Source organism: Symphalangus syndactylus, chromosome 3, assembly GCF_028878055.3.
Source record: "Symphalangus syndactylus isolate Jambi chromosome 3, NHGRI_mSymSyn1-v2.1_pri, whole genome shotgun sequence".
Lineage (NCBI taxonomy): Eukaryota > Metazoa > Chordata > Mammalia > Primates > Hylobatidae > Symphalangus > Symphalangus syndactylus.
The window spans coordinates 98877071-98895942 of record NC_072425.2 but is presented as its reverse complement, the minus strand read 5'-3'; the positions used below and the strand labels follow the sequence as shown (position 1 = coordinate 98895942).

The window sequence follows — 18872 nt, the reverse complement described above, 5'->3', positions numbered from 1 at the left end:
TAATGGCTCAGTGCTTCTACTTGAAGTTCTACTACTGAAAGTTAGGTTTATCCATTGATCTCAGAGATGCATCATTCAAGACTCTTCAGTCAAACACATTTGTGTCTCTTTGTCTATGTGTTTTTGTATATGTTTTTCTTCAAAAGAAAGATTGAGTTGTTGTCTTACATGTAGATGTATCTGTTACATCACATGTAGAACTGTAATAATTCTGTCATTTCTGTTAATGTGTTTATATTCACCAAAATTTAGTTCTTTACCAAACACTTATTTTTTTTCCATATCACTGAAGTAAGTTAAACTGGTAGAAAGATTTTTCCTCTTATGCTTTATTTGTTCTTTCACATTTTTCTGTCTACAAGTTTTACATAGCAGTGATTATCTATTTTAATTGCTTTGCTTAAAAATTTGGTGATTTTCTTACCAAAATAATCTATAGCAGGCTGTGAGGTTATCAGTGGAGATGAGACCGCAGTTTATATTTGGATTATAAACATTGGTTAACTTCTGAAACCAATATTTTATAAGAAAAAATATTGCCTGCCTTCAATGTCATTCTAATTTTTATCTTTAAAGGAAAGTTGTCTTTTGGGAAATAGTATAATATTTTTAATGATATAGCACAGGCAGTTCCATATTATCAATGCTATCTTAAACAGGCATGGAAAAATCTAATTGTTTGTATTTAATTTAGGCATGCATGCAGTTTATGTTATAGCAGTTAATACTCTATATCTAATGAATAAGTTTACTTTTGACCACATCACTTCCTTCATTTTTATTAGGTTGATATTCTTAGAAGTAGTCTAGCTAATGATAGAGGCAGTGTGGATTAGATTTATGCTAAAGTGTGGGGGACACCTGCATATGTTTAGAAATCTGCCACGTAAAATGTGTATAGTATCTGTTTATTAAACCTGTACTTCATAAATACTGCCTAAGAGGTTGTAGACTAACATCTATGATGCATTTAAAGTCCATGTGTTGGTTGTTTAGTTTTTTTTCCCCACTAGAAGACACTTTAGTAAATAAAGGGACCTTTTATGTTTAGGTTAATAGTCCCAAACACAAACACATTCCAGGAATGAGATTCCAAAGTGCTTCTTCGAAAAGTGCCCATGTAGAAGAGATTATAAAAAGTTACTTTTTCTCCAGAATAACATTCTACTTAAAAGCTTGAGTCATTTTCCCCACAACTCTATTATTCAAGCTCTACAGTAATTTTTTGATGATTTTAGTTTATTGAAATTATGTCCCTCAAATTAGATAATTACATTTTAATTAAAAAACTAACCAATTGTGATTATTAGTTATATTTCTAATTTTCTTATTTGTATGATCTTAATTTTGTAAAAAGATGATTAAAGCTAGTCCTTGTTGCCTGTGGCCAATGTTTGGGTCTTAATCTTCCTGGTTATTTTAGCTAGTGATAATTTCTGTCCATTACATAGTTAAGTATATATTTGATTATATTTGAAGTTTGATTTTCCCTGCTTTTACTTTGTTTTCAGAAATTACTTTGTAGTAGAGATAGGTGAAAATGTAGCTGTAGAAATACATAATAGAAATATATAATTATACCATATTTAGTTTATAAGCAGGCAGAAATTTTTCTTGGCTGCTATGTTAAGTTCAATTTGTAGCAAAATGATGACCTGAAACTTTCATAATCTTGAAGTTTCTTATGGGAACTTGATATTTATTTTAGCAGGGCCCTTTTATAATTACCTCTCTTAATGGCCTTAACATATGCTTAATGGCCTTAACAACATGCTGCAGACCCTGAAATACTCTCTAGCAGTGATTCTCAAACTGTTTTTTTTTTTTTTTTTTTTTTTTTGGGACAGGGTCTCACTCTGTTGCCCAGGCTGGAGTACAGTGGCGTGATCTTGGCTCACTGCAACCTCCACCTCGTGGGTTCAAGCAATTCTTCTGCCTCAGTCTCCCGCGTAGCTGGGACTACAGGTGCATGCCACCATGCCCAGCACATTTTTGTATTTTTAGTAGGGATGGGGTTTCACCATGTTGGCCAGGCTATTCTCCAACTCCTGACCTCAAGTGATCCACCCGCCTTGGCCTCCCAAAGTGCTGGGATTACAGGCATGAGCCACCACACCTGGCCTCATTTTAAAATTTTTTAAATGTTTATTTTTTTTGAGACAGAGTCTCGCTTTGTTGCCCGGACTGGGGTGCAGTGGCGTGATCATGACTAACTGCAGCTTTGATCTCCCAGGCTCAAGCAATTCTCCCACCTCAGCCTTTGGAGTAGCTGAGACTACAGGTGTACAACCACGACTGGCTAATGCTTTTATTTTTGATTATTATTATTATTTTTTTTTGTAGAGATAGTATCTCACTATGTTGCCCAGGTTGGTGTCAAATTCTTGACCACAAGCGGTCCTCCTGCTTCTGCCTTCCAAAGTGTTGGGATTACAGGTGTGAGCCACCACACATAGCCCCTTTACAGTTTTAAAAATTATTGAGGACAACCATTAATATTTATGTAGATTATATCTGTTGATATTTACCATTTCAAATTAAAACTGAGGAAGCACACAAGTTGTCAGATCCCATTTCATGTAGTGTCTGGAAAACTTCATGGTACTCCCATGAGAGAAAGAGTGAAAAAGACGAATAATGTCTTAGTATCATTATGAAAACTGCCTTTACCTTTTATACCTGCTGAAAGAGAATTCACTGGACCACACCTTGAGAACTGCTGCTCTAGAACTGGGCATTAGATAAACTGCATTTTCTGCAAACGGACACCTGTTTTTGTCAATGACCTTATGGCATTTTTTTAATTTAGTGCAGCCTGAAGAATCCCCTTGAAGTATAGTTGTATGTCTTTTTCAGCTGTTAATCTTGCAGCTTTGAGATTCCTTAAGATTATCTTGCCTTTTAGTTTTCTGAGGTAAGTTTTTTGGGGAAGGCAGTGTACTATTTTCAGAAATGGTTCCCATTTTCAAGATTTTGAAACTAAAGTTTTGCATAAGAATTAATATATGACAGTAAATTATATCAATAGAATTGGCATTTTTTGTAAAAGAAAGGAGCTCTTTTCTCACAGAAAATATTTAATATTAGAGACAGTCTGGATTTTGGATTACTGCTTTATAAATGTAATTTTATGTTCTTTGCTGAGTAGAATTTTTTTTCCATAAAAGGCTCTGTTAAAGATATTAGGTGTCATGTTAAGAAATGGCAGTTGTCACCTGATTTTTGTGAATTAAAATGTAAAAATTTTGCCAAAATTTATAAATATCCACTTCTATTTGGGACTTCTAACTTATTAATCAGTTGCCTTTTTACACATTGCAAAATGAAACAAATTGCTCTGAGTCCTAAAAAAAAGTCAGTTCTGTAACATTTATAAATATTGAGATTCATGAGAATTCAACCTTTTCTAAAAACACAGAGGAAGTATGATTGGTCAAGCTTTTTGTTATAATAATTTTTTCTTATCTTCAGGGCAGTAGGATTCTTTTGATTCTCATTTTACAGGAAATGTGCTGGAATTTCCTTGTATTAAACATGTGATTTAGATAAAATTTAGCCTATTGTATATATCATTTACAATCATACATGGAATATATATATATATATATAAATGAACAGTAAGTATATTTTAGAGCCTGTGGAGAACATTGATCAATATTATCATTTTGGGGGTAGGTTTTAAATCCTGATGGAAAGAATGAAATAATTTACTATAAGTAGTGATTGATTTATTCACATAGTATCATTTATTCTTCCTATAATTACGTTGGATTACATTAAATTATTCCATCGTAATAAAGTTATTTTCTAGGTGGTACTTTTTTGCCATTCAAAACCTATTTTCCTGATGTCTATTTTTATGTAAAACCATATTTTAGAAATTTTATGTTAGAAGCTTCAGCTTAACTACTTTCTCTAAAACCTTGAAAGATGATATACGTCTTCAGAAATATACTAACAACAGTTGATAATAAATCAGGTTTTGTATTGATCTAATCATAAGTGTGCTTAAACCTGTGTTTGATCTGTTAAAACTGAGATCTACCTGGGCGTAGTGGTACATACCTGTAATCCCAGCTACTCGGGAGGCTGAGGCAGGAGAATCGCTTGAACCCAGGAGGTGGAGGTTGTGGTGAGCCGAGATCCCACCATTGCACTCCAGCCTGGGCAACAAGAGCGAAACTCCTTCTCAAAAAAAAAAAAAAGAAAAAAAAAAAAGAAAACCGAGATCCTAATTTTTTTAAGGAGGATGTGTTGTTTAGATTTTCCAGTTGAAACATTGTCTGCCAGCCATTTGGTTAGGGAAAGATTTTATCTCTAGTTTTCCCTATTTCCCTCTTTGCGTTACATTTCTATTAAGAGCCTCAAGTCATGAGGATCAGAGGGCCAGAAACATTAGTTAATGTTGTTTTCTCTGCCTCTAAATGATAATAGATGTGGAGAGAAATTGGCGTAGAGATATGATTTAGGCATTTATGGTTTTTCTGAGCAAAATGGAAAAATAGGAAAATAGAGGAATTAGAACTGCATTTTGATACAACTTTTTCTGACCCTTAGAAATTTACTTGTTTCCCATATGGGTAAACCTTTTTTCCAGGGCTGATTAATTTTAATTCCACCAGAGAAATTACCACACAGTCCATAAAGACATGTAGCATTCTAATTTTCAAACTGTGATTGTTTGCTAGATTAGTTTCTAGTCTGTTTTTTTTTTTTTAACCTAGATGTGGTATTCTAAGGAAAGTCTTTTTTGGACTTACTGTGGGGATGATATTTAAAGTAGTAGTGCTCACTGGAGGTCGCAACTTTTCTTTTGGGGATACAAGGAAGATCCTCGGTGTAATAAATTGTCAGTTCATGTTCCTCTTTGTGAACCACCTTAACAAGAGATACAGTGGAAAGGAAAAGGCATTGACTATTTATTGAGTGTCTAGTTTGTGCTAGGAACATTCTTGCCATATATTGTTAATTCTTATAACCTCCTGAGGTAGATATTATTTTTATCGCCATTTTGCAGATAAAGAAATTACAGCTTCGAGGTTCAGTAGGGAATAAGCGAGAGGTGAGAAAGAAACTTAAGAATGTTTGATTTCAAGTCAACTTTGAAGCATGGCTAATAATATGAAAATCTGGGCAGATTTTTGTTTGCTTACTCTGGTACTCTAAAACCAGACGAGTTTTCTTTAGGATGTTTGCAGTTTTATTTGCCAGCCATTTGTCAGCCCCAGACCTATTTTGTTTGGTTTTATAACACAGAGAAGCAAAATACAGAACTTAGAAATACTAGAATTCTAAAGAGAAATGATACTATATTCTTGTTGATGTTTGCATTTTTTTCTGATTGTTTTACAAATCTGCCGCAATTTTAGGTGTTATACACAAAGTATATTGGAAGAATTATTAATTGTGACCTTCAAGTGTATTCAAGTGTCACTTACAAATTGCTGTTGAAATGATGGCTCCAAGTGTTACTTTTGGATATTGCTTGAGTTTAAAAGAATATAAAAATACAAAAAATAATAAAATATATTTATGAAAAATATATATTGTGTATGGTATGAAACTAATTTATTAAATTTATTTCTGAATATTGTTAGATTCATAAATAAAAATGTATGGACCCAAGTGCCATCTTTTATTATGTGTAATGTTAAGCACAATCTATTAAATATGCAAGAATCATTTTCTTAACTTATTTAAAGTTTAAATCTATAATGCAGAAGGTTTAAATGAAAACAAGCAAACCCTCTTCTGAAATTTTATCTTTTAAATATTAGTTTATTAATACGTCTTCGTATACTTTTTCTTTTTGAGACAGGGTCTTGCTCTGTCCCCCAGCCTGGAGTGCAGTGGTGCAATAATAGCTCGCTGCAGCATTGAATTCCTGGGCTCAAGTGATCTTCCCACCTCAGCCACCTGAGTACCTGAGACTAAGGGCATGCATCACCATGCCCAGCTAATTTTAAAGTATTTTGTAGAGACAGGATCTCACTGTGTTGCCCAGGCTGGTCTCAAACTCCTGGCCTCAAGTGATCCTCCTGCCTCAGCCTCCCACAGTATTTGGGATTACCGGTGTGAGCCACTGTGCCCATCCTCTCTTTTTATAGTATCACTAGCTAGATGTCTTTATTACCAGTTTACACTAGATATTTCTTGATAGAGACCTAATTAATAGAGTTCTCTGACCCTTCTAGCAGCTAGTCAATCTGGATCCTTTTTTAGATTATTTTCTGTATCTGTGTATATTCATATACCTACGCAGGCTCTCAGGGATCTGTCTTACAGTAGTCTGATAATGCTGGAATTTCTGAATTTCCTGGTACTTAAGGAGTATAGAGTCCTTAAGTCTGCCATCACATACATACTTGCTTATATGTTATTTTGAATTGATTTTTTCCTTTTGTATATGTGTGTCTTGTCTCCTCTAGGTAGGATTATAAGCTCCTAAAGTGTAAGAATCATGTCTTGTACTTTTAAAACACGTATAGGATCGATGTTTACTTTGATTACTTGTAGATTCATTTTTCGTTTTTCCTAGTTTAAGGGGCAAAGCAGAATGGCAAAGCAGATCAAGAGTTGTTAGTTGCATGCGTGCTTTTTCATATCCTAGAGGAGAGAGAATACGAAGCTTGCAGAGAAGTGAAAAATTAAATAAGAGGGTGCTTATAGGGTTCTTTGACAAAAAGGTCAAGTATATATTTCTTAAATATAATGTACTTTGAAGTTAATAAAAGAGTGGAAAATGGGGCATACATTTGGAAATGCATATAATAATGTTTAATAAAGAGAATTTTAGTGATTAATTTTTTTTTTACTTTAAATGTGATTTTCTGATATATGTTAATATTTTAATATTAGGACTCGCTGATTCTTGAGAAGAGTCAAAACTGGAGCTCTCAAAAAATGGACCATATTCTGATTTGCTGTGTTTGTCTGGGAGATAATAGTGAGGACGCTGATGAAATAATTCAGTGTGACAATTGTGGCATTACAGTCCATGAAGGTAATGTTGCTTTCTTTTCTCTCTTTTTAGAAATGGCTGACTGTGGCTCTTTTACATTTGTACTAAGGTGGTTCTACAATATTTCATGGTGTTTTGGTTGAAATAATGCTAAATGATCAAAGTATGGATGCTATTTTTCAGGTTATCTTTTCTTTGAATTTGAGATGGAGTCTCACTGTGTCCCTCAGGCTGGAGTGCAGTGGCACAATCTCGGTTCACTGCAACCTCCACCTCCCGGGTTAAAGTGATTCTGCTGCCTCAGCCTCCCGGGTAGCTGGGACTACAGGCACCCACCACCACACCTGACTAATTTTTGTGTCCTTTTTATTTTATTTTTATTTATTTATTATTTTTGAGATGGTGTCTCGCACTGTCACCCAGGCTGGAGTGCAGTGTCACTATCTCAGCTCACTTCAACCTCCGCCTCCTGGGTTCAAACTATTCTGCCTCAGCCTCTTAAGTAGCTGGGATTACAGGCACGAGCCACCACGCCTGGCTAATTTTTGTATTTTTAGTAGAGATGGAGTTTCACCGTATTGGTCAGGCTGGTCTTGAACTCCTGACCTTGTGATCCATCCGCCTCGGCCACCCAAAGTGTTGGATTACAGGTGTGAGCCACCGCGCCCGGCCAATTTTTGTGTTCTTAGTAGAGACGGGGTTTCACCATATTGGCCAGGCTGGTCTCAAACTCCTGACTTTAAGTGATCCACCTGCCTCAGCCTCCCAAAGTGCTGGAATTACAGGTGTGAGCCACCGCACCTGGTCCCCCGGTCATCTTAATTTAAAAAAAAAGTTTAAATAATGAAAATAGAAATACTATATGGAAATCAGTATTTCTTTAAAGGTCAGTGTTCTGGTATTGTATTTTATGGTACTATTTCTTTTTTTTTTTTTTTTTAATTTTTAAATTTTTTTTTTTTTTTTTTTTTTTTTGTAGAGACAGGGTTTTGCTATGTTGCCCAGGCTGATATTGAACTCCTGGCCTCAAGCAATCTGCCTGCCTTGGCCTCTCAAAGTGCCGAGATTACAGGCATGAGTCAGTGTGCCAGGCCTTATTTCCAGTTTTTTTTTTTTTAATTTTAAATTTTTAAAAATTATTTCTAGTTTTTAAATAAAATTCAGAAGTAGGAAAAAGTTGACTATTTTAGTCTGATAGAAAGCATTCTTAAAAAACTTACATTCTATCAATTTTTTGTAGCTTCTTTTTTCATAGTTGTGCTTTTATTTTTGAGACAGAGTCTTGCTCTGTTGTCCAGGCTGGAGTGCAGCGACGCAATCTCAGGTCACTGCAACCTCCGCCTCCCAGGTTCAAGTGATTCTCCTGCCTCAGCCTCCCGAGTAGCTGGGATTACAGGTGGCTGCCACCGTGCCTGGCTGATTTTTGTATTTTTAGTAGAGATAGGCTTTCACCATGTTGGCCAGGCTGGTCTCGAATTCTGGCCTCAAGTGATCCACCTCACTCAGCTTCCCAAAGTGCTGGGATTACAGGCGTGAGCCACCATGCCTGGCTGACAGTATGTATTTCTTAAGAGCAAAGGGCCGGGTGCAGTGGCTCACGCCTGTAATCCTAGCACTTTGGGAGGCCGAGGCGGGTGGATCTCCTGAGGTCAGGAGTTTGAGACCAGCCTGGCCAACATGGCGAAACCCCATCTCTACTAAAAATACAAAAATTAGCTGGGTGTGATGGCTTATGCCTGTAATCCCAGTTACTCGAGAGGCTGAGGCAGGAGAATCACTGGAACCCAGGAGGTGGAGGTTGCAGTGAGCCGAGATTGTGCCACCGTACTCCAGCCTGGGCGACAGAGGAAGACTCCATCTCAAAATTAAAAAAAAAAAAAAAAAAAAAGGCATTCTCTTACATAACCACATAATTATCAAAGTCAGGAAGTTAGCATTGATGAAATACTGTTTTATCTAATCTATATGGATTGTATTCAGATGTTGCCAATTGTCCCAACAATGTCATTTCTAACAAAATAAAACCCAGGATCATGTATTGCATTTAATCGTCACGTCTGTTCAGTCACCTTTAATGTGGAACAGTCCTTGAGTTTCTGTCTCATAGACATTTTTAAATATAGACCAGTTTTTTTTATTTTGTTTTGTTTTTACATAATGTTCCTAATATGATTAGATATGGGTTATACGCTTTTGGCTAGAATACCTTGGAAGTTATATAGTGTTCTTAGTGCATCGTATTAGGAAACATATGATATTTATTTGTGCAGTTACTGGTGATATTAATATTATTTTTTTTCTCAGTTTTATTGCATAAGCCTACCAATTTAGAATACTGGTGATATTTTGATCACTTGGTTGAGAGGGTGTCTTTCTGGTTTATCTGTGGTAAAGTTATTTTTTCTTACCAATTAATTATTATTATTATTATTATTTAATCAGGGCTGTGACTACCACAAAACAGTACTTCTATGGCCTTTCTCTTACCTGCTTTTCTGGTATTACAGCCCTTGTCCCAAGTAATTCTGGGAGTCTGCTGGACTTGTGGGACTTTGCACGATCTGTGATTCTCTAGCTAATCCTCTTGTCTTCATGTGGAGCTGCCCTTTTTTGCTGCTAACACTCACCATGGGAATATCTCTAGTTACTGTTATTCATTTATATTTTTAGTAATGTTTGTTGAGTACCTTCTATGTGCTTGGTATTCTGTAAATTTTAGGCATATGAAATAGAATGTACAAATTGTTGACCTGGTGGAACTTAATGTCTGGACAGACAGGCAGTAAACAAACCAATAAATATCTCTTAGTTGGTGGCCCAGATTCTGAAGAAAAATGAAGTAGGACAAGGAGTATAGGAATGCTATGTGTGAGGGTGGTTGGGTGAGTTGCAGAAGTTTATATTTATAAAAGTTGATAAGGGGCCGGGTACAGTGGCTCACGCCTGTAAATCTCAGCACTTTGGGAGGCCAAGGCAAGCGGATCACCTGAGGTCAGGAGTTTGATATCAGCCTGGTCAACATGGTGAAACCACGTCTCTACTAAAAATACAAAAATTAATCCAGCATGGTGGCACGTGCCTGTAATCCCAGCTACTCGGGAGGCTGAGGCAGGAGATTCGCTGGAACCTAGGAGGTGGAGGCTGCAGTGAGCCAAGATTGCACTAGTGCACTTTGGCCTGTATGACAGAGGGAGACTCTGTCTCAAAAAAGAAAAAAAAAGTTGTTAAGGGAAATCCACTCTGATAACAGGATATTTGAGCAGTGACCTGAAGGAAGTAAAGGAGCAAGTCATGTAAATATATCGGGAAAGAGCACTGCAGGCAGAGGGAGTAGTGAATGTAAAGATCTCAGCCAAGCACAATGGCCCACGCCTGTAATCCCAGCACTTTGGGAGGCCGAGGCGGTGAATCACTTGAGGTCAGAAGTTCAAGGCCAGCCTGTCCAACATGGTGAAACCCCGTCTCTACTAAAAATACAAAAAATTAGCTGGACATGGTGGCATGTGCCTGTAGTTCTAGTTACTCAGGAGGCTGAGGCAGGAGAATGGCTTGAACCCAGGAGGCAGAGGTTGCAGTGAGCTGAGATCGAGCCACTGCACTCCAGTCTGGGCGACAGAGTGAGACTCCGTCTCAAAAAAAAAAAAAAGATCTTGAAGTGGTAGCATGCTTAAGAGTGTTTGTATAATGGCACAGAAGTTTGTATGGCTAGCACTGGGTGAGCAAGCTGGTTAGTGGTGGGAGTAGACATGGGAGTAATCCAGCTGGGGCCTTACAGATTCTGGTACTGATTTTAGATTTTATTATTGTGTCCGGAATTGGTGGGTTCTTGGTCTCAATAACTTCAAGAGTGAAGCCGTAGATCCTCGCGGTGAGTGTTAACAGTTCTTAAAGGTGGCATGTCTGGAGTTTGTTCCTTCTGATGTTCGGATGTGTTCAGAGTTTCTTCCTTCTGGTGGGTTCGTGGTCTTGCTGGCTCAGGAGTGAAGCTGCAGACCTTCGCAGTGAGTGTTACAGCTTATAAAGGCAGTGCGGACCCAAAGAGTGAGCAGCAGCAAGATTTATTGCAAAGAGCGAAAGAACAAAGCTTCCACAGTGTGGAAGGGGACCCGAGTGAGTTGCCACTGCTGGCTGGGGTAGCCTGCTTTTATCCCCTTATGTGGCCCCACTCACATCCTGCTGATTGGTCCATTTTACAGAGAACTGATTGGTCTGTTTTACAGACAGCTGATTGGTCCGTTTTGGCAGGGTGCTGATTGGTGTGTTTGCAATCCCTGAGCTAGACACAAAAGTTCTTCAAGTCCCCACAGAGCACTGATTGGTGCATTTACAAACCTTGAGCTAGACACAGGGTGCTGATTGGTGTGTTTACAAACCTTGAGCTAGACACAGAGTGCTGATTGGTGTATTTACAATCCCTTAGCTAGACATAAGTGTTCTCCAAGTCCCCACCAGATTAGCTAGATACAGAGTGCTGATTGGTGCATTTACAAACCTTGCACTAGACACAGAGTGCTGATTGGTGTATTTACAAACCTTGAGCTAGACACAGAATGCTGATTGGTGTATTTACAATCTGTTAGCTAGCTGTAAAGGTTCTTCAAGTCCCCACTAGACTCAGGAGCCCAGCTGGCTTCACCCAGTGGATCCCGCACCAGGGCCACAGGTGGAGCTGCCCACCAGTCCTGCGCCATGTGCCCACATTCCTCAGCCCTTGGGTGGTTGATGGGACCGCGCCACAGGGCAGGGGGCGGCGCTTGTCAGGGAGGCTCAGGCTGTGCAGGAGCCCACGGCGGGGCGGGGAGGCTCAGGCATGGGGGGCTGCAGGTCCCAAGCCCTGCCCCGCGGGGAGGCACCTGAGGCCTGGCGAGAATTTGAGGGCAGCACTGGTGGGCCAGCACTGCTGGGGGACCCGGTGCACCCTCCGCAGCTGCTGGCCTGGGTGCTAAGCCCCTCACTGCCTGGGGCTGGCGGTGCCCACCAAGCCCATGCCCACCCGGAACTCACGCTGGCCCGCAAGTGCCTTGCGCAGCCTCGGTTCCCGCCCGTGCCTCTCCCTCCACACCTCCCCGCAAGCTGAGGGAGCCGGCTCCAGCCTCGGCCAGCCCAGAGAGGGGCTCCCACGGTGCAGCTGCAGGCTGTGAAGGGCTCCTCAAGTGCGGCCAGAGTGGGTGCTGAGGCCGAGGAGGCGCCAAGAGCGAGCGACAGCTATGAGGGCTGCCAGCACGCTGTCACCTCTCATTATGATGGATATGGGAAGCCATAACATGGCTTTTGAGCAGAGGATTAATATGGTTTGATTCATGTTTTGGAAGGATCGCTCAGACTGTTGGGTTGGGAGTAGACTGAAGTGAATCTAAGGTGGGAAACTAGGAAAATATTTAGGAGACCATTGCAATTATCTAAGAGAGGAATTGGTTTTGAGATAGATAGTAAAAGTTTGGTTTTAAACTGTGTTTATGTAAGATGTTAGGACTAGAAATTTAAATTTGGGACTTATCAGCCTGAAGATGTTATGCAAAGATGTAAGACTAAATGCTTGTAACAAAGTCATCCTAGTACTTTAGAGGAGATGCGGAACACATGGCCAGTGAGATATGAGAACCATGGGTGATGACCCAGAGAAAACTGTTTCAAAAAGAGAAAGTCAGTAAATGTGTCAAATAATGTTTTTAAGAGTGGGAAATAACCCTAAGTCAGTGCTGGACTTCAAGTACACCACCAGGCAAGCTATCCCAGAGGTTATTGAAAAAAAAAAACTAATTGATAAAATGTTTATATCACATGATTCATTAAATAAATATAAAATATACAGAAGCAAAGGGAAAGATAGAGGATAAGTTAACACATTTAGGCTGGGGTTTAAGTAGGATAGAAGGACCACACTACCTAAATAAATCCTGGGGTACATAGTGTTTATATGTTTTGGCTTATCAACCTTCTTTGCTAATGCTGTGGTTGTGAGAACCAGAGCCCACAAGGTAGGTGCCCTGGGCCAAAGATACACACACTATCAGGAAGATACAGGAACAAGTATGCCTGGTCATGGCGTTAGCTCTCCAGTTAATCTACTCAACAGCCATAGGTTTTATTTGTATTTGTTAGTGGACAGAGTAGGTATCACCAATGGGTGGCCAAATTAAGGCCTCATAAATGTTGAGTTCTAAGTGTCGCATATATATTTAATGTATTCTGACTCTTTGGTGCCTTTTGCATATTTGCCTCAAGAATATTAGATACATCTTGATCCTTCTATCCCTTTCTGTCTGTATTTAATGCATACATGCTTTACTTACTTTTTATCTGTACATACACATAAGTTTTATTGATCTCATTTTGTTTCTCTATAGTAGAGTTTAATATCCTCAAGCAGAGCAAAAACACATTATAACTGAGAATATATCACTGAATTTAGTAACATGAGGGTCATTGGCCATCTTGACCTGAGAGAGTTCAAAGTGAGAATAAAAGAAGGGAAAGTGCAAAAAGTGACCAAATGCAATTCCTTGATGAGTTTTTATATAGAGAAGGCAGGAGATGGGAAAAGGGATGTGAAATTGAGGGAGGGTTTTTTCCCTTCTTATTTTAGATGCTGTATTAATTATCTGCTGCTGTGGAACAAATTATCCCAAAACATAGCAGCTTAAAAGAACAAACACTTATTGTTTCACATGATTTCTAAGGGTTAAGAATCTGGGAGCAGTTGTTTGGGTTGTTCTGGCTTAGAGTCTCTCATGAAGTTGCAGGTCAAAGCCATAGCCTGGGCTGTAGTCATTTTAAAGTTTGGCTGGACCTGGAGGATTTACTTCTAAGCTAAGTCAAATAGTTGTTGGTAGGCTTCAGTTCTTTGATGGCTGTTGGCCAGTGACCTCAGTTTCCTACTGCATGGACCTCCCTCATAAGCTGCATGAATGTCTTCATCAAGGGCAGCTGGCTTCAGAGTAAGTGATCAAAGAGAGAAAGAGATGGAAGCAGTTGTATCAGAGTGCTAGTATATTTTATAATCTAATATTGGTAGTGCATACAACCATTTCTGCCATATTCTGCTGTTCACACAAGCCAACCCTAGTCAGATGTAGGTGGGGACATTCTAAGAGTGTCAATACCAGGAGGCACTGATTATTAAGGGCTATCTTAGAGGCTGCCTACCACATGTGCAGAGATTATATAGTATGTTGTGTGCTGATGGAAGTGACCCAGTGGAAAGAGAGAATTGGTGATATAAGGAAAATAGTAAGGAAAGAAGGGGGAACAATTGCTGGAACAAAGGTTTTGAGTGCAAGATTAGAGGGGATGAGATTCAGTACCCAGTAGAGAGATTGAGTAGATAAGAGTAACCATAGTAATTAGGGAAAAAAGGATATATGGGTCCAGATGTAGGTAGGTTGTTAGATGTGGTAGTTGGAGCATGTGTAAGTTATTTTTAAAATGTTTCTTGTTTTCTCAGTGAATTAGGAGGCAAAGCCATTAGCAGAGAGTGGGGACAGTGGGGAGTTAGAGATTTGGGGAGGCAGAGTTGTGTAAATTTATTTGGGAAAATAAACTGAATAAGGAAATATACACCTAAAATATATATGTATACACACACACACACATATACACACACACACACATATACACACGTACATAGCAATAAGACCACTTGATATTAGTGGTAATGAATATAAAGGGCTCATTAATATAAATATTCATATGAATATGATATTAGTGGTAATAAATACTGTTACTGAGAAAAGTAAACATGGTTGTATGTATGTGTATTTTTCTTCTCCAGGTGTGGTTCAGATTCCTGGGAGTAGGTAAAGAATATGTTAACTCAGGAGTAGCAGCTACTTTGGCAGTGTTTGTTACATTGATCACTGATGATCACAAACATGTTACTGCTGCCTATATCCATGAATGTCATTGCTGATGTGTGATACAGTCATGATGAGTTCTGTTAGTTTTGGTAATTCTCTTATGATGTTGAGGGCACTATCTCTATTTTTCTCTGCTTCATTATAATGCTGAGTACCATCTCTACTTCTTAAGTCATTCTTAGGTCTACTTCTTAGATTGTGGTCATTGACTATGGATGTATTTTTTTAGGCCAGCACAGTAGTTTTAAGTAATTGAATTGGTTGCTAACATTTAGACATTGGGAAATCTTACACATTTAGGATTTCAAGCTTTTGCAAAGTTCTGGCGGCACTAGGGTTTTTTGCTGTTGTTGTCGTTGTTTTTAAGTGATGGAGTGTCCCAGGCTTGCCTCAAACTCCTGGGCTCAAACAATCTTCTTGTTTCAGCTTCCTGAGTAGCTGTGCCTAAAGGCATTAAAGGCATATGTGTGCCCTTGCATTAGTTTTCACTTTCTTCTAGCACAATCTGCTGGAGCTGAATAAGGCTGCCCCCTGCTAGTAAGGCCTGTGGTCTCCAGTTCACTACAGTCCTCTCTCAAACCACTTACTCATTTTTGTTAGTTGCCTAGTCCCTAACTATATATTTGAATATATAGTTCTTCATCTGCTTTGAGGGTACTGTCTCTTGTTGCTGATATTTGGGCTGCTGATGCCTTGTGGTCTCAATGTCTCACATCTATAATAGCAAAGCAACTCTTTTACTATAGCTTTTATTTTAGGACACAAGCTTGAGTCCACTGGGGACTAGTTCCATGTACATTTCAAAATGAACCTCGCTCTCTGTTCTGTTGTTTTTGAGTCATGTTTTGCTCCTTGGACTCTTAACTTAGGATGAGTTCTTTCCCAGTATATTCATTGTTCAGATAAACATAGATTTCTGTAAGGGCACAACATTAGTTCCACTGACATGCTTACAGCTATTAAAAGTTATAGGACCCCTGCTTCAGATGAATAGCCTCGGTACTGGAAAATCTACCTTCTTTCCAAAGTAGCTTTGATTTTCAGAAGCATTTAAAAAGTCTGAATCAAGGCAGACAAATGAGATGATCAAGCTGAGTGGTAATGCCAATTAAGTCAACAGGATGTTGTGTCTATATAAAGTCATGTAACAACTCTTCTTGTGTAATTGATTTAACTGGCTTTGATGGCAGTCCAAGTTATAAATATTTTTGGGACTTTGCTAATGATAACTCATTTAATTCCTAAAACTAATTCATTAGAATTGGAGACCTATTTTTTCATGTGTTTTTTGGCTGCATAAATGTCTTCTTTTGAGAAGTGTCTGTTTATGTCCTTCGCCCACTTTTTGATGGGGTTGTTTGTTTTTTTCTTGTAAATTTGTTTGAGTTCATTGTAGATTCTGGATATTAGCCCTTTGTCAGATGAGTAGGTTGCAAAAATTTTCTCCCATTCTGTAGGTTGCCTGTTCACTCTGATGGTAGTTTCTTTTGCTGTGCAGAAGCTCTTTAGTTTAATTAGATCCCATTTGTCAATTTTGGCTTTTGTTGCCATTACTTTTGGTGTTTTAGACATGAAGTCCTTGCCCACGCCTATGTCCTGAATGGTATTGCCTAGGTTTTCTTGTAGGATTTTAATGGTTTTAGGTCTAACATGTAAGTCTTTAATCCATCTTGAATTAATTTTTGTATAAGATGTAAGGAAGGGATCCAGTTTCAGCTTTCTCCAGTTTTCCCAGCACCATTTATTAAACGGGGAATCCTTTCCCCATTTCTTGTTTTTGTCAGGTTTGTCAAAGATCAGATAGTTGTATATATGCGGCATCATTTCTGAGGACTCTGTTCTGTTCCATTGATCTATGTCTCTGTTGTGGTACCAGTACCATGCTGTTTTGGTTACTGTAGCCTTGTAGTATAGTTTGAAGTCAGGTAGCGTGATGCCTCCAGCTTTGTTCTTTTGGCTTAGGATCAAAACCACAGTGAGATACCATCTCACACCAGTTAGAATGGCCATCATTAAAATGTCAGGAAACAACAGTTGCTGGAGAGGTTGTGGAGAAATAGGAACACTTTTACACTGTTGGTGGGACTGTAAACTAGTTCAACCATTGTGGAAGTCAGTGTGGCGATTCCTCAGGGATCTAGAACTAGAAATACCATTTGACCCAGCCATCCCATTACTGGGTATATACCCAAAGGACTATAAATCATGCTTCTATAAAGACACATGCACATGTATGTTTATTGCGGCACTATTCACAATAGCAAAGAGTTGGAACCAACCCAAATGTCCAACAATGATAGACTGGATTAAGAAAATGTGGCACATATACACCATGGAATACTGTGCAGCCATAAAAAATGATGAGTTCATGTCCTTTGTAGGGACATGGATGAAACTGGAAAACATCATTCTCAGTAAACTATCTCAAGGACAAAAAACCAAACACCGCATGTGCTCACTCATAGGTGGGAATTGAACAATGAGAAGTCATGGACACAGGAAGGGGAACATCACACTCCGGGGACTGTTGTGGGGTGGGGGGAGGGGGGAGGGACAGCATTAGGAGATATACCTAATGCTAAATGACGAGTTAATGGGTGCAGCACACCAGCATGGCACATGGATACATATGTAACAAACCTGCACATTGTGCACATGTACCCTAAAACCTAAAGTATAATAATAAAAAATTAAAAAAAAAAAGAATTGGAGACCTATTTTTGTTACAGAGAAGGAAGAAAATTAGAGAAGGAGAGGGAAATTGATACATAAATAGGGAAGCTGAATAGTCTTTGACCACTTTAGGTGAATCATTATGTTGTATAATTAATTTGTTGGTAGTAGTTGGAATTCTGTGAACTTTATATATGTTCCAAGTAAAGATGCAAAAAGGTCAAAAATACGTTTTGACTTAAATTGTGCTACTACTTTCATCCTCTAGTTTAAATAATTTCCCATTTCCCTTTTTAATTTTGGAGTTTCTGTTGTATGATTGATTTTGTATGTTGTATAATTGGACTTTCTGTTGTATGATGTGGAGTATCTTTTCATATGCTTATTTGCCTTTTTTTTTTTTTTTTTGAGATGGAGTCTTGCTCTGTTGTTCTGGCTGGCGTGCAGTGGTGTGATCTTGGCTCACTGCAACCTGTGTCTCCCAGGTTCCTGCGATTCTCATGCCTCAGCTTCCTGTGTAGCTGGGATTACAGGCACACACCACTACACCTGACTAATTTTTTATTTTTAGTAGAGACGGTGTTTCGCCATGTTGGCCAGGCTGGTCTCAAACTCTGGACCTCAAGTGATCTACCTGCCTTGGCTTCCCAAAGTGCTGGGATTACAGGCGTGAGCCACCACACCCACCCTTATTTGCCTTTTGTATATCTTCTTGGATGAGGTGTCTATTCAGATCTTTTGCCCATTTTAAAAAATTGAGTTGTTTTCTTATTGTTAAGTTTTAAGAGTTCCTTGTATATTTTGGATAACAGTTCTTTATCAGATAGGTCTTTTGCAAATATTTTCTCCCAGTCTGTAGCTTCTCTTTTTATTCTCTTGAAGGTATCCCTCACAGAGCAGAAGTTTTACATTTTAATGGAGTCCAACTTATAAATTATTTCTTTTGTTTATTATGCTTTTTGTCTTGTATCTAAAAAGTCATTACTGTGCCTGAGGTTATCTAGATTTTCTCCCATGTTATTTTCTAGTTTTATAATTTTTTAATTATAAATTTTCTTTATTAAAAATTTTAAAATTTTTATAATTTGCATTTCACATTTGAGTCTGAATTAATTTTTGTTACGAGTATAAGGTCTGTCTCGGAATTCATTATTTTGCATGTGTATGTTCAGTTTTTCTATCACCATTTGTTAAAAAAACTGTCTGTGCTCCCTTATATTGCCTTTGCTCCTTTGTCAAAGATCAGTTGACTATATTTGTTTGGGTCTTTTTCTGGGCTCAGTTTGTTCATCAACTGACCTATTTGTCTATTCTTTGATTAATACCACACTGTCTTGATTACTGCAGCTTCACAGTAAGTCTTGAAGTTGAGTAGTGTTACT

General features: G+C 38.5%; 1 protein-coding gene across 10 annotated transcripts in view; it reads left to right on the top strand.

Annotated features, from left to right (window-relative positions):
- The window catches only part of PHF14 (PHD finger protein 14), a 204772-nt gene that overhangs the window by 10611 nt on the left and 175289 nt on the right, over positions 1-18872 (top strand). For all 10 annotated transcript variants that reach the window (XM_055272581.2, XM_063637062.1, XM_055272580.2 and 7 more), the window contains exon 4: positions 6859-7003. In XM_055272581.2, coding sequence (XP_055128556.1) covers positions 6859-7003 — 145 coding nt within the window. The remainder of the gene's footprint in view (positions 1-6858; positions 7004-18872) is intronic.